The sequence below is a fragment of the Salvia splendens genome, chromosome 15, assembly GCF_004379255.2.
Source record: "Salvia splendens isolate huo1 chromosome 15, SspV2, whole genome shotgun sequence".
In the NCBI taxonomy this organism is placed as follows: Eukaryota; Viridiplantae; Streptophyta; class Magnoliopsida; order Lamiales; family Lamiaceae; genus Salvia; species Salvia splendens.
Window position 1 is genome coordinate 9,613,610 of NC_056046.1, and position 24,838 is coordinate 9,638,447.

General features: G+C 33.3%; 2 protein-coding genes across 2 annotated transcripts; one reads left to right on the forward strand and one right to left on the reverse strand.

Annotated features, from left to right (window-relative positions):
- The first annotated feature begins 12,614 nt into the window (after positions 1 to 12,614).
- Positions 12,615 to 14,229, forward strand: LOC121767391. Its single transcript, XM_042163653.1, has 3 exons — positions 12,615 to 13,579; positions 13,724 to 13,805; positions 13,892 to 14,229. Exons 1-2 carry the CDS (start codon positions 12,764 to 12,766, stop codon positions 13,793 to 13,795), a joined length of 888 nt encoding a protein of 295 aa, XP_042019587.1. The 5' UTR covers positions 12,615 to 12,763; the 3' UTR covers positions 13,796 to 13,805; positions 13,892 to 14,229.
- A 1,402-nt stretch (positions 14,230 to 15,631) lies between these two features.
- LOC121766681 lies at positions 15,632 to 18,338 on the reverse strand. The gene is made up of 2 exons (XM_042162949.1): positions 17,664 to 18,338; positions 15,632 to 15,637 (listed from the first exon to the last, which is right to left on the reverse strand). The coding sequence occupies exons 1-2, from the start codon at positions 18,336 to 18,338 to the stop codon at positions 15,632 to 15,634; spliced, it is 681 nt and encodes a 226-aa protein (XP_042018883.1).
- Between the last annotated feature and the right edge of the window lie 6,500 nt (positions 18,339 to 24,838).

A 24,838-nucleotide genomic window follows, 5' to 3' on the forward strand; every position in this document is an offset into this window, starting at 1 on the left:
TTTGAGTTATTTATTTACATGAAAAAAACATATAGACTAATAGGGTAGTGAAGATATATGTAAGGGCATCCGTAGTCATGGCAGCTGGGAACGCACCGCGGCGCCATCCGTGGCTAAAAGTCGGTGAATGGTACTTTTAGGTTTCATATAAGTACGTACTACAGTCGGTGAATGGTGAAGAACCTAAAAGTACTACAATAATCGCAAAGAGAACTTAGAAAGAGTTGTTGGGTTATTGAGATGGGTAATGGCAATGGGAGTACTGGGTAGTGAATATATAAGATCTATAAGGAATGGCTAGCTACAATTTTAAGTTAGTATAACACATAAGATAATTGAAGAGAGATTCAAGTTAGATTTAAAACTTATGAATATGTGCACTTAATGTATTTATAAAATTAATTATTAATTTTTCATAATCTAAACTTTTCCACGCAAATACATAGTTGGAATATTTAAATAAACGTAATTGGTCCGTGAAGTAAAGTTATTTTGTGTATTCTTTAAATGTAAATCTAACGATCATTGATTCCAAATGTATATAGTGTATAGTATGTAGGTATCTTACATGCACATCATTTAAGGGAGAGCAGAGAGAGCAGCTTCTTTATTCAATGTGAGTTGTACTCCTATAATTTAATTCTAAGACTAATATTTTATAAATGAATGACGCCACACACACCCACTTTATGATATATATATATACATATATATGCACAAAATTATTACATATCTTTTAAAGATGATTAATATTAATACATTTATAGAGAGGCTGATTGAATAAAAAACTTTATGAGAAATTCTAAGAGTAATAATGAAAGATAGGCGTCAATGCATTTTCATTGAAGATACCACCATATTATTAAATCACAGACAAACTATTAGTGGTGCATATATATGGTTCTATTATTTTATATCTGCCAATCTTTAATATTTTAAATGTATATACGGAGTATTTTGTAATTAACGTGGGACCTTTATAAGTGAAGACTAGTTCTTTAAGATTTAGGTTTGTTGAATTTTCATTACATTAATTATAATAGTACAGAATCGGTTAATGTGTTTGTAATTACTCATGATCACACCCTTATTGTTCAAATGCAACATAGTCAAATAGTACTTTAGCGATTATATTAATGCTATAATGGGTAGCTGTCCAAACTTTTGTTATATACCTAACCAATATGAATTAGATATAGCTATAATCATTTACATTATTGTACCCTTATTGTCACAATACTAAATATCCGGTAATATTATATAGAATTGACTAATGTAGTAATATAGCTGTATGTGTTTGCGTGTCTCACATAAGAGTAAAGAGTGCAACTCGTTGTCGTATCTTGGTTTAAATGGTAAAATTTGTATAGAATTGACCAATATGTATGTGGGAAAATTATATGTGCAAAAGGTCAGCTAAACCAATGGTGTGTGCGTAAATTAATAGGCTGGGGAAGCTTACTTGTAGGCACTACACAAGATAGTGCAATTCCAAGATCACATATGCACTTAGACTGAAAAAGGCTGCCTACAATTATTAATTAGTACTACTACATAAAAAAAAGAACAAAGAAGTGAAAATGGGTAAAAAAATTATTTTCGGTGCAAAGTGAAAATTATAGGTGTATGTCCAAAGTCGGCGCTTAGTTCTCATGTATCTCAACTTTAATTAGTACTAGCAATCATGCACGTTTCAAACATCATTTTTGGAGAAGGTCGGTTGCTGCTACTGGCCGCCACCCTTTACTTGTGTATACACATTATGTGTATGAAATGGGATTGAAATGTGATCCAAAAAAGGAAAGCAAGTATGATTTGGTCTAGATACTATGGGAAGGGTAATTGGTGAAAGAGAGATTTTCGAAGGATTTTATAAATAAACTAAAACAAAATTGATGAAAATTGATGACTGATTAACAACACACTAGAGAATGAAATAGTAGAGATATCTACAGTATTTAGGAGTAGATGCTTTTCTTGTCTTTTGAGGTTTTTGATGACTTAAGAGTCCATATGTTGGTGAAAAAGAGAAAAGAGGGATTTCGCAGCAACACAAACAATCTTAGGTTTGAAAACTAGGGCATTTGGTGAACAAAAGTTTCTTCTTACCTTGAAGCTTTTTGATATATGTAAAAGAAAGCCGGAATAGGACATAAAGTGGAGATTATTGCATGATCACAAGTGGTTCACAAATAAAATTATTTAGTCGCAATTTTTAGGCTTTCTAGTGCTAATCGTTGGTAAAATATGGAGTGAAAAATTGAACTTGTATGATTGCACTTTGAATGTTTGTGGAAATTTTGAATAGGAAACATTCACGGAACGTTAAATATTTAAAAAAAGTAAAAAGAAGTAATGGAAATTGATTAATAATAATAGTACTAATATCTTTAGATGTTCTAAGACAATCCTCAATTTGTTAATCATATCAACCCTAAAGTAAACAGTTCATGTGAATAATTAAGATCAAATCAAAGCAGAAGTTACTTCAAATTAGGCATGTCGAAATGGATATCCACACCTGAAAATTTTGAAAGTACATATTTAATTAAACAAATTTAGTAGTAGTATTAATTTAAAAATTATTAAATGGTTAGTGTAACTGATAACCGACTTCACCATGAATCTACTAACTGAGACCAAGTAGATAACTGATATTGTCGGTTATCGATTAACCGATTGAGTTTTCAAAACAATGGCTCTGGACCTCATGGTACTGTCTTAGATTATTTGTAGAGAATTTCTATTATATTAAAATTAAGTTATTATTAATTTTCAATTTGATCCCTCAACAATCATATATATGTGGTGTCTATATTTTTGTTCCATGATATTATGATACCTTTAGTTTAAACAAAATCATCACTGGGCACTTTAACTGGAACTTGTAACACATCTATATAACTATATGCACATTTAATTAACCTATGTGAAGTCCAAATTAAAATATCTGAATAGTTATAACAAAATAATTAAATTTGAAATTTGATTAATTGTGTAGGAGTGGGACTACATGTATCTATATAAACTTATCCACTCAATCGAAATTACTCGCAATTATATTCCAGCTATGAGTAGGCCACATTGTTTTCCTTAATCAGTGCATTGAATTTGAGGCAGACAGCCACCTTATCACATAATGAAGAACACCCCCACCATCCAAACCCCAAACTACTCATTATCTAACTGCAGTTTCTATGTACAAATATAGAAGTAAAAGCAATGCCAAATTATAAGTCTTAAACTTTTTGTGATGCTATAGTAAAAGTATAACTATTTTGATGAATTAGACCAACCTAGTTTCCAACAAAGTGCGACAATCATGTCTTTTCATGATCAATTGTACTAATTCATTTTTCATGATGCACCCACACACAGATCCTTATTCTTCAACTTCAGTATATGTGTGTTTCTTCTTAATCCTAATAGATAGTGACCCTTCATCTTAGGCTACTACATTGTACACTTATATTCAATACATGTGGACATAACAAGTGACCACATTAGTATGAGGTATACGCAAAAAATACACAATAATGACTATATTTGGAAAATTAATTGTATTTTACATAATTTTGGAGTGTCAAATTTATAATTTATAATTTTATCATTTCACAAGAAAATAATTCCTCACTTGCTAATGCAATTAACCAAGTTCCGTTTCATGATCATAGTTTATTTAAAAAGAGAAGAACTTGAAAACTATATTGACTATATCAAATACTGAATTTATTAGTAATAATCTACAGCATAAAGTAAAGGTGAATAACACCAAATAGCAAATATATCCAAATTGACCTACAGATTGTGCAGATGGGCCTGAGCTGTCAACTACAGTACAGATTGCAGAAATTGAATTTTGCAATTTAAGTAACCAATTCTAATATAATAGGCCCAATTCGTTTTGGGCTTGCTAACCATGCATATGTACTTATTAGAACTAAGCCATGAAAAATTCCCAGCACTATTGGAGGAATATATAGTTTGGATATTTACTTATTCATAGTGGTCATTATAAGCAACAAAAAGATGGCCGAAATAATAAACATAAGATATATATCAGTTACTGTATGGGCAAAAATAATATCAAAAGAAAGCTTAAATGGTTCAGTAAAAGATGGATGACATTGCATTGCCTCCACATAGTAAACGAACAAAAGGCAAACATAAAATTTAACCCTAATATCTCTACTCCTTTTCAAATTTGAAGCACATCAATCTTACTTGCAACGGCAGAAAATATACATCAACATGGATTTTGAATTTTGCATTTTCGCTTTTAGTCAAAATTCTTGAACCATTAACCAAATTCTCAGAATGGATGGATCACTCTTTTCAAACTTCTTAAAATGGGTCTTTAATGTGTGCTAAGCTAATGAAGCCCGAGTTAACCTATCCATGCATATTATATTAAACAAATTGCAATCACAATTACAAAGAATTTCTCCACGTCTTTATAAAATAGCGTGGAGACTAAAACTCAAAGCAACAACATAAAATAACAAAATCAAAATCAAAATCAAACACACATTCCCTCCAAAAGAAGAAGAAGAAAAATAACTTCAATTTAGAAGCAGCAATTGAGAATTGGATTCTATCCTCTGCCTCCTCATCTCTTTATAAAACCTCTGAATAAATATCTCCGCTCTCTCATCAACTGAGTCATCATTATCATTATCATTATCATTATCATTATCATTATCATTATCATTATCATTATCATTATCATTATCATTATCATTATCATCGTCTTCGGTCGATGATAACTCAGTACCAATCATCGTCATCTCTCCTGCGCAAACCAGCGACGAACTCAATCCCATTTCCAATTGATAAATCTCCCTGCTTCTGCTACTCGATCCCATAACACTCCTGCAAATCAGCACCAAATTGGAGTAGAGCTTCCTCAAGCTCAATCTCCCGTATTTGGAGATTCGACGAAACTCGATGATCGGAGTGGTCGAAGGGGAGAATTCGTATTCCTTGGCGTAGCTGTACTGCTCCAGCAGCTTCAGCTTCTTCATCTTCTTTAGAGATACCAGTTTTCGGAGCAAGGGCTTTTTCAATTTGGCTAATAGAATTAGGATTTTCAGCACAAGGGATGAGTTTTTGCTGGCCATTGCAGTGAGAAAGAGAGAGGGAGAATGTGGAGATTTGAATTTGTGTGTTGGATTTGAATATGGAGCGTGTTTGAATTTATTGGGGAGGAAAAGGGGAATCTGATGGAGCTAGGGATCCGACCAAGTAGCCGTTATTCCGCACCTTGCTTTCTAAGTTTTCAAATTTTCGATTTTATTTATTTGTTTCATTATTAATATTATGTTCTTAGCTTCGACTTCTTGGATGGGAATTTGAGTTGTTTGTGCTGTTTTATTGCTTGTATGGATGTGGCTAGATTGGTTTAGATTTTTGAATTGTTAAGAAAATTGTGTTAAATAAAGTGGAAAGATAATAAAGTGTACAGATGAAAAAATAAAATAGAAGAGAGATGTAACGTGTTGTTTTTCGCCAAAAAAAATCACTCAATTATAGTTTGACGACACAAAATGAAATACAACTCAACTACATGTATGGATGATATCGACAGAAATTTGTTTTCTATAATAAATTGGTTAGTTATTTTCTTTAATTAATAGAAAGCTGTCTAAAACTTTTCTTCCCAAGTGAGGGCTCTATTCTTCAGATTTTAACTTGGCCAGAGTGAACTTTTTAACCGGTAGATTCTCATATTAAAAGGTTGTTGTTAAAGGGAATTTGTTGGAATGTTTTACCTCTTTTTGATATGTAATTTTACTTATCTATCAAAAAATAATACTCCTACTACTCCTTTTGACTTTCCTAAAAAAAAATTTACCGTCTCTCTTATGAGGTTATAATTTGCGTTCAATTTCGAGGAAGAATATGGTTTGATTTTTTTGAAGAGTGATGCTAAATGGCCATAATGTGGCCGGCCATAAAAAGTTAATTTAGTCCATTTACATGTATAAAAAAATTAGAATTACCGATATAAACTTATATGTGTGTGAATGGACTTGTGAGTTGATACTTATCTTTGAATTCCATTACGTAAAGCACATTAATATCACGAATTACTGTATACGTTGAGCAACAATTAAGAAATGACAGTAGTAATAAGTTGAGCAAAAACTACGAAAGAGCAACACTAACATGTTGAGCAATATATAATGAAGATGATATAAAAGTAAAATCAAGTAGTATTAAACTAAAAATTTGAAAAAAAAATCAATTTTTTTTGTTATTTAATTAATTTATGGCTGGCCATAATGTGGCCGCAAAGCATTATTCTTTTTTGAATAAGCTCAAACCTCTTAAATATTGATTGTAAGTAAATTTGTTGAAGCCTAATCAAAAGCGCTCAGCTCCGAACTACAAACCTAATTATTATGTTTGCGAGGCAAGTTAATTAAGTGGGAAGTTAAATCATGGTTTTTGCATCGTTAATAGAAAAAATGGTCTGATTAGGTATTAGATTATAACATTTGCCTTGTCTTTCAATTCTCACATCGAGCTTGTTTTCTTGGATGCGACCTCTTAACTATATTTTCAATTCTAATTTTAGGTTAGGTTTTATTGAGTTTTACATATATTGTAGTATGAAGTCTTGTATACAATCAAATTCAAATTTTATTTCGTTATTGAGCACTTATTATTCTAGCATTGGCTCGTTAATAAATTTACGAGGCCCTACTTTCTTACTTGTGGAATCTATAGTGATAGAAAAACATAAAAGCCCATTTCATTTTAAAAAGCAAAAAGGTACTCAAATTATCAAAGACAAATTCTTTATAATAACTAGTGTTACCACCCGTGCTATGCACGAGCCAAATAATTTTCAAAAAATAAGAAAATATAATTAAAAGGAATTAAATCAAATTAATAAAAATATAGAAAAAATGTAAAAATTATTGCATATCAAGAATAGAAACTATTTAAAGTTTGCATTCATAAGATTATAAAGATTTTAAAAACATACTTCTACTTCTACATCTATCAATTTATCAATCCACTATAACGAAAGGACATGAGGGAAAAAATAGAAATAGAATAGGATATACAAACAAAAGATTGAGAAATACTAACATATAAAATGGGGATATAGTTCACAATTTTTATTGAAAAATTCACATAATCACAATTATTATAAATAATTATGAATCCCCGTAAAAAGCCCTACTTGATATTGTTCTTAAATAACTTAACAAAGAGAATGTGCCAAATATATGTATAATTCATTTAATTGAGATACACATTTTTATTTTTCTCAAAACTGTAATGCCGAAAAAATGATACTAACGTGCTCCAACTTAACAAAGAGAAGACACCACAGGTTATGTACACGATCACACTATTAAATAATTTAATACAATAAATTTATTATTATATTTTTAGTGTTAGATTAGTAACTTAACATTCTCAATTAATCAACTAAAATGAGAAAAAATATTATTATGCTTTCAAACCCTCTCATTTCTTGTAGGGCACGAAAATAACCAAGATTAACCCTTTTTCTAGCCTATAAATACTCCTAAACCTAATTCATAATCCCCATCTCAGAGCCTCCAATCCTACTCCCTCTCTACACTTTCTTCCATTCCATATTCCATACATAATTCATCCATCTTCCATTGGAGCGGAGCTCTGCAGATCCAGACAAGAGAAGACTGAAGATTAAAGATTCAACCTTGGGTTTTATCAATTTCTTTCATGTCTAGTACTTTTATTATTGATTTTACTACTTGTCTATGAGTAGTTAAACATCATTTTTAGATTTTTTGGTGAAGACTATTATGAACATGTTTTGATTTATTGAATTGAACCTTTTCCTAGCTCTTGTGATTGTTTTGCTTGTTCTCGTGCTTTTATTGTTCTTTTGTCTTGCCAACTTTAGAACTATGTCCGTTTAACTAGATTAATCGAGCGATAGCTAGTTTTACGTGGTAAGAGGAACGAGTACAACACATAGGTTTATCTGCACTCGAGAGAGGGACCCTTTGTGAGGACTTGAGTCTTAGGAACTTAAGGAGTTAGAATCTAATCTATTGGAAGGAGACTTTGATAGTTAGAGTCTAATCTACTAGATAGGTGCACTTGAGAGATGACTTATCTGAAAATCGCGACTTTCCTAATAATCCTGGAGACACATAAAGGTAAAGGTTCTGTGAGATTAATCATCACTAGGTCATAGTAGTTGGATCCTAAAACTCTACTTTCTTTAGCCTGCTTTGTATTGTTTTGTTTTTATATTTGTTTATATTTATGTCTAGTTTATAAACCCAAAACTCCGTGTCTCTAGATAGTATATGACGCTTAGTATATGATAGCCAGTTGCAATCTTATTCCCTGTGTTCGATATCCCGGTACTGACCTTTAGGTATACTAGTTCTACCCTGTAAACTTGCAGGTATTTTTAGTGCTAATAAATAGTGCATCATTCTCGGTTAACCGTTTAAAAGTCTTTTCTAAAGTATTTAAAATATTTAAACCGTGATACTTTGAATCTACAATTATTTACCTAATCCAATTTTTATAACTAACAACTATGAGTTGGACATCATAAGTTTGTTATTAATTTCCAAAAGAACTTACGCAAATACAATATCATTTCATATGATAGAAATTTAACTTTATAACAAATTTATGTAACAATTCATTTAACATACAATTTTAATTTGTTTGTGAATAATTTATTTCCGTTATAAGCCAAAAAGTCACAACTTGATCAATTAGTATTGGAAATTCCATTGAATATTTGTTTAGCTAAAAAAGGGAAAATGGAATTCAATTTTAAAACTCATTTTTTAAAAAAATTGCTAAATTATGGAACTCCTATATTTTTTTAAAAAATAGACTTGTCCGACCTACTACACTTGACATCACTCTTACCCTTACATGAATATTATTGTATTATTGGTTTGTATTTTTTGTGTATTTATTTGAATTTTTAGGTATTATTTGTTATATTTCTAGATGTTGAATTATTATTTTTGTAGTATTGAACTATTTAAATTTATAAATAAATTCGGATTAAAATTACACATCGGTTCCGGTTTGGAACCGGAATCGACCGATTCCGCTTCCGGTTCTAGGATTTACGAAAAATTAAAATTGGTTAACAGATCAACCGGTCCGGTTAGAACCGGAACCGGACGAATAAGCAGGCCTAGTGAAATCTACGCTTGTGTATGGTTCTTATAGAATCCCAAAGTATATTGCTTCGTTTATAGAGAATAAACCGTGATCTAATTTGTCTTTTTAAAGGTCGTCTAATATAATAACTATGCCGTTGTTATTATTATTATTATTATTATTATTATTATTATTATTATTATTATTATTATTATTATTATTATTAATCTGTACAAAAAAATTGGGTTCTGTTAATTTGGGTATTGTTCTCAATTACAAATTAAAGAAAACTGGAATTAGGAGTGTTATATTTTGTTGTATTTCCACATAAAACCAATACATTTGCCTCCCTGAAAAAGAGAGACAAGCAAAAATACCAAATACTACTGTACTATATAAATAGATCAATATTTACACCCTGTATTTTATTATTATAAAAACATATTAATGTTTTATATAAATAGACAGTTTTATATTGAAACTAGAATAGGTTATATCTAATCATTAAAAGAAACCATTTTTTATTTATATTTTTATTCTATATTTTCAAGGACGTGAAATTTCTTTATTTTTGATTTACACTGTGCGTTTTTTTTCTTATTACAATATCATGTACATCCTTTTGAGACGCTATAATTTAATGTCCCTAATTAAGCATGTATTTAAGGATGTCCCAATTTAAGTAATTAAGGATCGCATTTGTTAATGTATCTCTAATTTCAGGACACTTTTTTTTGCTGTATTAAATTTTGATTATTTTTTAAATTTTGCAACGCATGTGCGTCTCCAATTTTGTGTCTTTATTGAATATATTTGTTGTAGTGTGTTTATATGTAGCTATAAAGAAATAAATAATCGACTATTACTAATATATTCATTTCAATCTTTCTGATCAGCAACATTCGCCACCATGAACCTAAATGATAAAAAAAGCCCTTTTGGTTATGATTCAACAATTAAATTCCTTGTTTGTGGCGGTCTAGTCAGTATTATCATCCTTCAAAATAAGAGACTAGTTACCATTTACTAATATATTACTACTATTACATTATAATTCATTCAAAAAGCATATTGTGTGGGCTGAGGTCATTCACTATAACGTGGACTATACACCCGCCTTATTTCCATTTTTCATATGTCTAGCATTTTATGTTTCAGCTTATACACCTGTAATTACCTGGACTATATATTCATCCTATCTTTTGACAATTATTTTGTATTTTTTTTATTTTTGTGTTTCAAATAAAAAGAAGTAGCAAAATAATACATATTTAAAACCACAATATGAAATTTTCGTGATATAAAAAAGATGAAAAAGTACAACGCTAAAATAACTAAAAAGAAGCTACAAGCAAGTTTCAACAGTTACTACGTGACCAAATTTCTTCGATCATATTGGCTTCGAGGTGAGAATGAGCTTGTTCGTCACGCATTGTAGTCCTTGCCGCTAGAACCTCATTCAACCCGGGCGGTAAACCCCGAATATGGACCATGTACTCGTAATACCGCATACTGTAATGCAACATGGCCGGATCAATGGGCGATTTAGGGCAGTCGAAGTCGCGTCATCGCTGGGATTCATTTCACTCGAGTGAGAGAGAAGTGAGTTGGGGAAAGAGATGGGAAGGTATGAGAAATGAAGGTGAAATGGAGTGTATTTATAGAGTGGAAAATGAGAAAAAAATAGAAAACCATCATTCGAACTTAGATCAGAGACTATACACATATTTGTATGTCCACGTTAACTTTTCATCCTTAAAAGATATACATTCCTATTATTCATAATGTAAAAATATTTGACAAGCAAACCAATAAACCATTAGAATTGTATTAATATGAGTGTCAATAACACATATATACGAATTATAATGCATAAACAATATAATAAAATTCAGAAGCATAATTTTGTTGCTAATATTATGGTATGTTCTATTTTAACCGCATAGAATTGATGCTTAATACTTCATCTATCCAGTTAAAATAGTTTTTCTTTTTTTGGGTGTGTCCTACAAAATTAGTCACTTTATACTTTTGGCAAGTTTTTCTCTCTTCAATTTTCCATTAACAATGCTCCAATCACTTTTCTTTGTATCTATCTCATATTTTATCAATTTTGCATTAAAATCCATGTATTTTTATGGGACGCAGTAAATATCTGACAAGATCACTAGGTTTACTAATGGTAGATTTAGAGAGGTAGTTTTGTTGTTGTCATCATTATTTTGGGCCAATAGGAGGTGTCTATCAAATGTTGATTCATAGCGAAGAGGGTGTGAGTGTTTTAATCTTTGAGTTTAACTCAGTTATGGTTCATCATGTGACGTCGATTGAAATTAAAATTTTGTTGTTGATTTTTGTCAAATTATGCTTTTACCTACCATAGAGACGTTCAAATATTAGAGTTTCCTCCGACAAGTTTCAGTAATTTGCTTTTGTATCTGGAGTTTGCTTTTGTATTAGGATTGAAAATATTTGATATTAGATATTTTCAATCCTTGTTAGTTTGCTTTTGTATCTTGAGTTGTATATTTTCTTTACAAAAAATATTGAAATAGTGAAATTATCGATTGATAGTTCAACCAATTAGATTGGTTGGATATTCACTAGTTAAATCAACTTATTTTAGCAAATATATAATTAAATATATATTGTAAAAATAAATCAAGTAATTAAGAATAACGAAAACATAAAAAAAAAAAAAAAACTTATCAACCCTAGTATATTTTGGGTTTTTTTTTCTGATAATTTGAAAAGTAATAGTTTAATTATTTTCTAAATATTAAAATTACAGCTTCAAAATTCTTGCATTTTATTAGAAAAATTACAAAAAAATGCAATGATTTACATGACATCGAAAAAAAAAGTCCAAAAATATGTAGGAATTCAATCAAATTAATAAGATGGATATTGGCTTCATAAAGCGCATTTGATATTTGATCTCTGATTTAATTTTCGTCTTTATACTTCCACCTAGTTTGTAAAAGCAAACTATATTCAATTTCATAAATACACAAATTAAGAGGTTGTTATGAACGAATATTGTACTAGTATTTAACACGCAAGATATGTATTGATCTATAATTCGGATATATCTTGAATAATGAAAATCTACACAATGAAATACTAGAAAAGGAGTAACTTTTTAAAATCGGAATCAATCCTGAAAAAATTTAATATTTATTTATAAAAAATCACATATAATATTCGTGAAACAAGTTGACCCATAAACACAACCTAAATCGGAAAGGGAAGAAGCGCAGGAATTGTTTGAGATCATGCTTAAGTCGTGTTTGGGGAAAAAGGGATAGCCGCGCACCCTGTCCCTAACCATAGCGGAACTCAAAATGATTAAAGTTGAACGTTACGCTAGGCTCGGATGTGCTGAATTGACGAAAGTACCCTTCCACCTCCCCCTATATAAAACTGGTTGCTTCCCCTTCCCGGCGATTTTCCCATAATTTCCTCACACCGCAAAATAGGAGATTGGGAGAGAAAACAAGAAAACGTATATAAGTATACAAGCGAACAAACAAACCCTTGTTTGCTGAGAAATCGAATTGAAGCTTGGGGATTCCCCAGAGTGTGTGTATTTGTGCGGATTCGTGAAGAAATCTTCATGGCTATGGGGACGGAACGATCCAAGGCGTTGCACAATTTCACGATGCCGTGCGGTCTGCGCTGGGGAAATCACAGGATCCTCCGCTGCATGAGGGTCAACTCCGACGGCCAGACCTCCCCGCTCCGCCGCCACGCCGCCGGATCCTCCGGTGGCTCCGATCACCCAATCCAGCAGCGCCGCACCACCAGGGAGCGGGACAAGGACGGATTCACGCACCCCGCCACTCCCTCCTACGGCGGCCGGAGATTCTCCGACGACGCCGGTGACGGAATTGCTGCGATCAGGGAGAAAGTAATGCTCGATCTCCAGACGGCGGCGGATAAGATGAAGGATGCGATTTTCAAGGACGGCCTCGAGGAAGGGGAGGTCTCCGCCTCTCTGCCGCCCCCGCCCCCTCCTCCTCCGCCGCCGCTGCCGGCTACCGCCGATGCCGAGGGCGAGGGTTACTGCCCCTGGAATTTGAGGACGCGGCGAGCTGCGAGCAGGACGGCCGTGCTGGGGAGAAGCGGTGGTGGCTCATCCTCCGGCGGCGGGAGCGATGGCGGCGGCGGGAAGAGTTTCCGGTTGGATTTGCCGCGAGCGGCGGGATCTTCTCAGATTCGGGCGGGGTCGGGGTCGGGACAGAAATCACCGATGCATAGGAGTGACGGCGGCTGCCCGGCGGCGGCCAGCGGTGGGAAGAAGAGAGAGCGGGAGAAGTTCTCGGTGGCGCTATCGAAGAGAGAAATCGAGGAGGATTTCTACGCGATGGTAGGGCACCGGCCGCCGCGTAGACCGAAGAAGAGAGCTCGGATCGTTCAGAAACAAATGGATGTAAGCGTCCTCGAATTTTTCAAATTCCGAATTGAACAAACTTCTTCTTCGCCTGATTTGTCTTTCATTGATTGATCCTCTAAATTACGTGCATCACTGTTCCATTGATTGATCCAATTCTAACGAATTATTGAATTTCGGCAGACCTTATTTCCGGGATTGTGGCTCACCGAAGTTACACCAGATATGTATAAGGTTACTGAAGCTGCTCCATGATACCAAAGAGGTCAAATTGAAATCCTTTGCTTTCAATTACAAGGTTATGTTATTTGAAGTCCTGTTCTAGAGTCTGATTCATTGCTCAATTTGCAGTTTTCAATGGAGATAGGATTGTTCTTGCTCGTTACTGCTAAAACATGGTTGATTGTGCTAATATAGAGGCATATTACACCAGCATTGTGAATTTCAGGTTCACGCCAAGTGCTGCATTCATTCCTCTTGGTGTTGAAGGGAAAGGTTTAGCTTCTTTGGGGATTCTGATTTTTGTTTCTTTCACTGATTATAATTGTTCATATATATGTTTCTTTTTTTCTTGGAATAAAGTTCACATAGTGGAAAAGTTGGTGAGGAGTTTTTTCTCTCTGGTTTCTCTTATTTGAACACTTATCCTTTATGATATATCCAATCTCAAAATTCTCATTTTTAACAAATTGCAAGCATTCCTTAGTGTCTTTTCCCTATTGATTGGACCCCCATTGTTGACATGTTTGGTGCTTTATGATATACTTGGTCATGATAGCTGTGATTTATGCACATAGTTGCTTAGTTCGTATCAAATTTCTGAGAAATTTGATTTGTTTGTTCCTGTTATATGTTAAGTAGTAGTACTTGTTAGTTTGTGGGATATTTCTGGATGTTAATTGGTGCTTTTCATTGGCATCTCTCATCAGAGATGGGAACTAGAACTCCTTTAGGCTTCAATTTCTTAGCAATGCCCATTAAATTCTACTGATGGAGAAGCCTCAAGCTCGTTCTTTTCTTTGTTTCCTGAAGAAACAAAGTTGAATTAGGCTGATTGACCGAAACTATTGATTCAAGTATTCAACTGTCTTACCCAGCTACATATTTTGTGCGTTTGTATTGTCGATTTGGTCATCACCAGTGAAAGCTTCATCTCGAAATAGAAACATTTGCTGATAAGTTAGAGATGGACTTTCTGATTCTTGAGAGTGAGTTTTCTTGAGACTTCACATCTCTGCTTCTCCCACTTACTTCCATCTTCAGGCTTCTGTCAAATACTACTAGCATTTTCCACTTTGATCATATGCCCTGTTTATGTTTCTTGGTGCATCCGTTGCCTAATTTTGCCTCTTCATTGATCTGTTTTAGCACCATTAGTAGATTTCAGATATCATGTTCTGAAATCAAAGCCCGCAAGGCAGAAGGAGGTACGTCGTTGCAACGTGGCAGACCGTTGTAGGTGTTTTGCTTAACTTAAAAACATTCCCTCACACTGATTCTTTGATGATCTTTTCGTATAAGATCACTATTCTGAATATTGAAATTTTGGGGTATAAATTTGTCTGTGTACTTTGGTTCCCGCCTTCCCTAGATTTGTTACTTATTATACTACTATTTGATTTCAAATTCGGATGCATCTTGAGTTGATATGGTTGGATGTTATTTGTTTAACTTTAAAAGGAAAAGAAAATTGTTTGGACAGGTAAAATAAAATCAAGTCTAATTGGTTCCTACTTTTAAACCTAAAAAAACCTATGTAAAAATGTGAAAGAGGTGTTTTTAGTTAGATAGTCTACATATGCTAGGAGTATTTATTTTGACTACTGGGAAGCGGTCACGCATTCCACCACTATGTCTATTATAAGAGGTGCGCATTATTTTTAACGTTTATTAGGCTAATCTTGATTCCCAAATTAATTATGTCACCTAATTTTGCTATTATTGATTGATTGATTTCATTCCTAGTACTATTATTATTTGGTGACAGGAAATATGCAGTCAAGTCTCAAATAGCACTATTTTACATTTTTACTATTCAAAATTATTCGCAGTCGATATCCAAGAATGCTTTATCACCTAATAACAAGCAAATCACTTCTGAAAAATGCAAATGAAGATATACATTAGAGACAAACCATAATTATTCAATACAATATATTCGAAAGTCCTGAGCTTCGCAAAATAATTATTTAGCTCGTTAATTAACAAACCCCAGTTTGAGCATGATGGTGGCTGAACTCAGGATATGAACCTACGCTGTGATTAACCAATCAGTTTATGGGTGCCAAATTTATGTGTTAATAGCACATGATATGATGATTTGAATCCCTATGAATGGAGGTGAGGTGCTACTCAATATTATAGTATGTTAAAATTAGAATTCAATTTATATACAATAAATCAGTGCAGATTCTTTTCTTTAGCGTGCACCGTTTTAAATGCTACGGACATTCATGTCTTATTTAATGCAAATTAAAGCAACTCTAATTTATTTCTTATTACTTAAATATTGGGCCTCGGAATGGGCTCTTTTGACCGGATTACCGTTCCATGTAATTTTATTATTCTAAGGCCCAATTTATATTTATGTGTTACAGTTTTCTGATGACTCAAAAATTGTGACAAGGTATTCATATTTGAGCTATCATATCAACTCTATATTTCTCTCCTTTTTTTGAACAAGGGAAATAATTTGGAAATTTAATTTTATTGTCGCCTTAAAGAAATGAAAGATCTCACCATACCGGGGATATATTTGATTTAATGTTACTACGTATTGCATACTGCGTATTATGTTCCATTATTACCGATTCTTGAGATTGTATATCATGGAAATGTAAAAGCAAAGTTTTCAAAAACATAGCGTTTGGAAATTAATAAGAAAATACTAACATAATCAATATTAAATTTAGTTTAAATAAAAGCAATTCAATTCAAAATTTAAAGGTATTACGAATTTATGTAGATTTTTCTTTATTATTTATATAAGTATATTAGTATATCATTGTATCGGATGCCGTAAAAAATGTAACACACGATTTAACATAAGAATCAAGCTATTTAGTGAAATATATGTATTAGTGACAAAATCCTAAATAGTTGTTGCCACTATATAATTGCCTATCTCCAAATCGGAGAGAAAATCATTAACGAAAAATTACAGTACATTCAATCGTACCGGAAGTAATTTTTTGTAGAATAAGCCTTGTAATTGACGAGTCAATGTTGATGTAATTTTGACGTTAAGCATAACTTTCTCTATTTTGATCATTTTCTTTATTGACTTTATTCCATCCAATTTATTTATTCCAGTAGTAGAGTATAAATGGACAGGAAAATTATTACGAAAATAGCCGGCCTATACTATTTGTTAACCTACTTTGATTTTATTAATTCATACTGTTTATAGCATATTATATTAACAACGAAAAAAGAGATGAAAAACGAAACGGATAAGTAGCACTTTATAGGTTATCACCCATTGTTTACTTAAATTAGTGGAATTTCAGGTTGCAAACCCAAGAAGTGAATGATAACAACATTTTTTTTGTCAAAGTTGGAAGGCGTAAAAACATGCAATCATTCAAATCTTGTCTTGATGTACAACACCACACAATTGAACTATACATACACATACTCACTTAAAAGCAAACCAACATATTTTCAACTAATCCAGAAAAGAAGCCCCCATAATTCAAAGCAAAGGGAATAAAACAACTGCACACTAGCTTAAAAGGGGGATTCAAATTAACCATAAGAATCCTTTCAATTTGGATGCCTTTTCTTTTGGTTGCTTAGTTTTTACGTTTTACTACTAGTCTAATTTCAATTATTTATTTGCACATGAACACAATTAATTATCAAACACAAAATTATGTGTTTATGTTCGATAATAAAATAAAATAATGAGTGAATAATTCTTTACATGTGACTGTGGATGCCCATAATGTCCAGACAAATGGATATACAATAATTCAATCACAAGAAATATGTACATTTCACAGCAAAACTTTCATCCGTACAAGTTCAAATTAAAAAAATGAAAATAAAATAAAATTATATCATCAATTTCTCTTCTTTGATTTTTACTGCAAAATAGAGAGCCGATTCCGAATAAACTTACGGTATAATTTGGGGCAATGTTCAAAACGGGAGTAATCCGAACTCCATTGCCGTACGATCTGCTGCTGCTGCTGCTGCTCTTCCCCAACGACGGCTTATTGTAATGGTAGTAGTGGTTGAGCCCCGCCGCCGCCGAGGTGCGCCGATTAATCGGCGCTTCCCGCATCGAATTCTGCTTCTGCATCACTTTCGCTAATCCCGACGGCTTCGGATTCGGAACGGATCCCGTCGAGTTGCTCCGCGTCAGAAATTGCAGCGATCGAAGCAGGCCGCCGCGATCGGAGTTGACGCTGCTGCTGCGGCGGAATTGCCAGAACGATTTCGCGATCGGCTTCCCCTCTTCCTCCTCTTCGTCGTCGATGGTGGCGGAGAGGAACTCGATCAGCCGCTTCTTCTTCGTGTTTATGTTTGGATTGCAATCGGTTTTTTCGATTTGATTCGGCGGAGCGGGGGTTTTGATCTGGACGGGGAGGATTTTTCCGTTGGCGAAGAGCTCGTCGGCGGAGGAGATTTGGAGGTTTTGGGCGAGGTATGAATCGAAGTCAATTGTTGGATTCAGATGAAGATGATTGTGCGATTCGATGGGGACGAGGTCGAATTCGTTGAGATCGTAGGAGAAGGAGATTCTCGGGCTGGTGATTGGACTGGAGATTTCAATGCAGACATCGACCGCCATTGTTTTGATGTGAAGAAGAGTTATAATGTGGGGGATATTTATGATAGTTAAGTGATGTAGATTACAGTAATGGTGTGACTGTGAATTGGTTAGTCAAAAAAGGGAGATGGAAAATGTGGAGTGTGGAGGGACATGGTGATTGACAGTATATTGTTTGTGTCGAGTGGTGATGACCAAAATAATGGTAACGCTTGAATTTAAATAGCCACAGCCTACTGCAGCTGAGAGTGAGAGAGAGAGACGAGGTGAATAGTACTATCATTTTATTTTTCCGTAACTTGTTTTTTTTTGAGTGAGAGAGAGACTTTTAAAATATTCTCAAACAACCCTGGACATAGCGTTTATCTCGAAAATAGTTTTTTTCACTGTTTTCGATTAAAAATACCCTTTTGAACATTTTGGTAATTTGATCTTTTTACACTTTTAACATTTTAAATCTGATATTATTTCAGTGATGTACTAAATCTGATATTATTTCAAAATTATCATTCTTCTCCCCTTTTACTATCCTTCACTTTGTTTCTTTATTTCAATATTAGAATTAATTTTATAAAATTAAATTTTAAATTTCAATTTTTAAATATCAACAATTTTTTATTAATTATTAAAATTACTATTAAATAACAAAGTAATAGTTTTAATCAATATTTGATAGTGTCTAATATTTAATCAATAAGGTATGACGACGCCTTAGTTTTAATCAATATTTAATAGTTTTAATCATAAATAAATCATATAACACGATTTATTCTGAAATAAATATGCATATAATGTAAGACTAATATAATTTTCGTTTATTAATTTGAAAAAAAAACAAAATTAACTACAAAATTTCAACAAAAATTCTCCTATATCAAATTTTTAGTCAATTTCATAATATTTAATCACCAGCAATTATAACAACCGAACGAAAGCTAAATAGAATAGCTCTTATTTTTCCATCATGATTAATCTGTACTTCTTCAATTCAGCTGAATATTATATTAAATAAGAAAAATTAATAGTTTTAATCAATATTTATAGTGTCCATGAATTAATAGTTTTAATTAAAAAAAATTTATTGATATTTAAAAATCAAATTTAAAATTTAATTTTATAAAATTAAATCTAATATTGAAATAAAGAAACAAAGTGAAGGATGAAAAAATGGAAGAAGAATGATAATTTTGAAATAATATCAGATTTAGTACATCACTGAAATAATATCATATTTAAAATGTTAAAAGTGTAAAAAAACCAAATTGCCCAAATGCTCAAAAGGGTATTTTCGACCCAAAACAGTGAAAAATTATCATTTTCGAGATAAACGGTTAGTCCAGAGTTGTTTGGGGATATTTTGAAAGTCCACGGACTAAGGACGAGATAAACGCATAGTCCAGGGACTGTTTTTGTAGTTCACTCAATTTTTTTTATTGAGGCTGCATTTGGGGTCCACTTACTATAATCGAATTAATTTTTTGAATTTATAACATGTGAAGACAATAAATATGTTGGAACCCGGAAAAAAAATTCAAGCATTAACCATTCTATTACTCAGCCATAATGCAAACACGTTGATATCATAAGTTTAGGAATGAAGTATGGTATGTACAACAAAGAATGATTATATTAGTGGTAGAAAAACATATACACTGCTTAATAAGTATATTATAGTCACAGATAATGAGAATGAATAAGGATAAATAAATGTAGTTTAAAATTTTAAATTTAATTGAATTACTTTTAAATTAGTTTTGTTCTATAGCAATAAAAAAGTGATACATGAAATTTATGATACATTTTCGTATGATTTCAAGCTTGTTGATTCGAAATAAGTAAATAATAAAAACTTTATTTTATTAAAAAAGAAGATATAATATTTTTCTAAAGTATTGCATAATAATGTAATTTATTTAAATTAAATGATATTTATAGATTGATTTTCAATATAATTAATTTACTAGAGAGTATACTTTTTGCTTTTGCATTTCCGGCAAAAAATGGTTCTTTCTCTAGCGTTTGAGGCATAGATACATGATACATCAACAACTTGAATTATTGCATTTTAAACAAAGTATAGTTTATTTAATTCAAAAGTCTAGTGATTTATTGATGTATTCGAATTGTAAGAGCATCCACAATCTTGCTCTTGTCAGCGAGCACGGTTGTGGGTCCGACCCCACTTTTTCTACCTGCTCTCTGGCAAGAGCACAACACCCACAACTGTGCTCTCCCGCAAGGATGAGCACAATTCAATTTAAAATTCAATTAAACAAAAACATTTCCATAATATTAAAATTCATTAAAAAACCACAATAAATATTACAAATTACAAATAAAATAAAAAAGACATAATTAAAATCCTAAGAATTAAAAATTACGTAATTAAAATACTAAAAATTAAAAATTACATAATTAAACTCCTAAAAATTAAAAATTACATAATTAAAAGCTAAAAATACCCCCATGGACGACTACTCATCCGGCGGCACTACCCCCAATTGTCTTTGGAGGCCCAATATCATGGCCTCGTGTGATCGAAGTTGCGAGGGGGTCATAGTGGACCTATCGACCATATTGAGTTGGGCCAAAAGCTGCTACAACGAGTTGGTGGGGGGTGGAGGTGGCGCATATGGAACGGGAACGGGAGCGGGAACTGGAGCATCGGCGGTTGCAGCCGCGGCTCGACGGCGGTTGGCCGCCGCCTTCTTCCTTCCTTGCGGTCGGCGTTGGGAACCGCTCGGGCCGGCATCGGGGCTACCCAAGTTAGCTCCGGCGAGTTGGCTAGCCACTTCTTCGGAGCCGGCGTCGGATAGGGATACCGACCTTGACCGTTTGGAGGAGCCGCTAGAGGAGGATGTTACGCCTCCCATATACTTCGGGTGCGTCCGCGTCTCCTGCCAAACGTTGAGGTACTTGAACGACCTGTAGTTCATGGATTGGTAGGTGCTCATCGCGGCAGTGATGATGTCGACCTCGCTCCGGCCGCTCCCGGCATTCCGCTCTTCCTGGAGGAAATAGCCATTGAACTTGCCAATTTCATCGTTGGATCGGAAGATGGCGTTGCGCGCCATACTCTCGTTGCGCTCGACCGTTCCCGATGGTCGATTTTCATTGTACCGGCGAGCGATGCGCCACCAAAAGTGATCGCCGGATTGGTTCGTGCCAACCACCGGATCTTCGAAGATTTCCAAGTACGCCGTGAACAATTTATCCATCTCCGCCGGAGTGTACGGTGTGCGGACACAGCGAGTGGGAGGAGTCGGAGTTTGGGAGGGGGCGGTCGGCCTAGGCTCCGGTGTCCACCGGTATCGCCCTTCGGGGGCATCTTGGTCGTCGATTGGGTATGGCAGGTAGCCACCCGGAACCCCCGAACTTTGGGTTTGAGGAGGGGCCGAATATTCCGTTTCCGGACTAGGAAACGGTTGTGAACCGAACCATTCGGGGTTCCAACCGTGGGAGGGCGGGGGGTCATCGCCTTGACCGGACATTGTTATGATGTAGGAGTGGAAGAAAGATTGAGAATGGATATGAGAATGGATATGGGAGAATGAAGATGAGAATGAATATGAGAGAATGAAGATGAGATTTGTATAGTTTGGTGTGAATTTTTGGGTGTGAAAGTGGGTATTTAGAGATGAAAATGTGTATTTTTGGGGGAAAAAAATAAAAAAATTAAAAAGTGGAAAAAAACGGTAAAAACGGATATATTTTTTTTTGGAAGTGAAAATATTTTTTTTTATTTTTAATCGATTTTTTTTAATTAAAAACCGATTTTTAATAAAAAAAAATTCATAGCCGTTGCCCAATCGCTGCTCGCCACGTCGCCTGCTCGCTGGCACGGACGTGCTCGATGCAGCGAGCAGCGTCGTGCCAGCGGCGCGAGCGCAGCGGCGGCGGACTTCGTTCTTGTCAGCGGCACGGACGAACGGACGCCGTCCGTCCACCGTTGTGCATGCTCTAAGTTACGTACCAATAATGGTTTTTATTAGAGAAATTGGTATTACTAGATTTGGAGGGAGAGCAGCAAAATATTCTGGATTCGTCTATATTAATTAATTATATACTACGTACGTACGTGTAAGTGAGATATGGAAATGAGGGGACATACACAAACACAATGGACTAAACTTATGTTAGCTAGGCCAGCTTAAATGATAAAAGTGATTATAGTAAAATTACATTACAGTATATGATTTTATATTATTTCTAAAAGCAATTATTTAAATTTCATGCACGCATAAAAAACTCTTTAAAAGTTCATTGGGTAGGCTTAGAAATTAGAGATTGGACCACTTATAAGGAGGCTTATGTTCGTTTCAAATTTTAATTTCTACTTACAATTACCTAGAAGCACAGTATAATCAGTTGAGGACATAGAAAATACTTTGATAGAGAGCCAATATTGATAGGTACTTTTACATATTTCTAACTTTATATTTAGATAAATTTATAAAATAAAATAAAAAAAGTTTCGTGAGGGCTCTAGCCCCTTAACGCTTGTGCTTGGGTCCGGCCATCGACTCACTAATCACCTACTCCTACTCCTATTGCTTTTATTTTGGTTGTATTTTATTGCGTTATATTAAGTTAAGTTAGTACATAGTATTATAATACTGACATCTACCACAACCAAATATATATAAATAATATTAGTATTCAAGTAACAATGACTAATTTTTACATATTATTATACTGTGATCACCTCTTATATTTACCACGGAAAATGGCTATCTTTAAGGTTGCACAAAATTATAAGTGAAAATAGTTTATAGTATATGTAAAGTAAAAGGTTTTAGGTTGTTTTACGTTAATCTACATACATAAATTGAACTCCAATATATACACATTTATTCAATATATTATATACAAATTAGACTTAGAAAAGCATGGTGTTCAGTTGTCGTAATCTAGGAAAATTATCAAAAATTCCAATTCTTAGTGCAAAAGCATCGCACATGGAGTAACAAGAACAACACAATGTCTTGTATATTGTCTGTCCAAGCTGGACTTTTGCATATATTTTTTAAGCATAGTCATGTTACTTGACCCCTCTAATCACATTGTCTTTGGGAGACATCACTTTAAACATTTTATTTCTTCTACAACAATGATTCATATACTCCAGTATAATATGGTTTTATGCACAATAATATAATGAGTGTTCTCATCCTTCATCCTTGTCATGATAAGGAAACTTCCTTGATATACTCCAAATGCTGCTTCCACCAAAGATATTGATCTATATATATGTTCAATGTAATAAATATAATTATTTAGTTTGAAAATATTTTTAAATCTAATGTCGATCGAATCCTAGCTCAATTTTGATAAATGTAATGATCCGAAGTCCATTAAAAAGTAAAAGGAAACATGTTTGATTGACAAGATTAAAGTAATATCTTGATCAGGATCTACCAAACTGATTGAAATGATATCATGTATGTATATTTTAAGACCCTTTAGGTTGTGTATATATGTTGCACAAGAATTAATTTTGTAATTTAATTTATGCATCTTACATATATTTGGAGATGTGAGCTGCATTACCGCCTCATTTAAATTTATTTTGCATTACCCCTACAAAAAAAAAAGGAAAAAGAAGAAAAAAAAGAACATAGATTTTGTCGTTTAATGCTTTTTATCCATTTAAACATGTTACTAAAACTATTTAGATTTGTTGTGCATCATTAGATCTTGATCATGATTCCAGTCTCCATAATCACTTTCGTGATTGATATGAGGATAGATGATCGTGTTCCACAACCAATCATCTGATCACACGTGCACTTCCAAAATGTACAGAGGCACATATAATCATGTTTGAATTCCATTATTGCAACCATGTCACATTGAACTATAAATTATTACTACTCCTATTATTTACTTTTTAATTAAAAATTTTAATGATTATATATGAAGACGTGAAATCCTTTATAATTAATTTTTAAATGAAAAACATTTTAGTAGGAGCAATATTTGCATTGATTCCTTTTACTATTTTCCTTAATTTAAGGGACATAATTTATCCGATAGTTAATCATATACAGTAGTTACTATCACATGCATGCATGATGATATTATGTTAGCCATATGGTGATGTATAATATTTTCTCACCTAAAAAATTGTCCTTTTTATTGGCCATTTTAGTCTTACTTATTAAATTAGTCCATTTTTTATTTTGAAAAACTTTTTCTTCACTCATTCCACTACCAACAATGTTGATTACCAATAATGTTGATTTTTCTATCTAATAACAATACTTTGATTATTTTTTTTCTTTTTCTTTCATAGTTTACTATTTCACATTCGTATTGTCTTAAATAAAATTATATACACTCATCTGCAATAAGGCAGAAAATGCAACATCGTCATTTTGTGGTCCTCTTAGAGCAACTCCAAGGGGAGAAGGTAAATGAAAAGGATATATCATGTTTATACATTCTCAAAAAGTGCAATATACTTTTCCAAAAAGCAATCAACTCCAAGGATGATAAAAGGTTTATTGAAAAGGTAAATA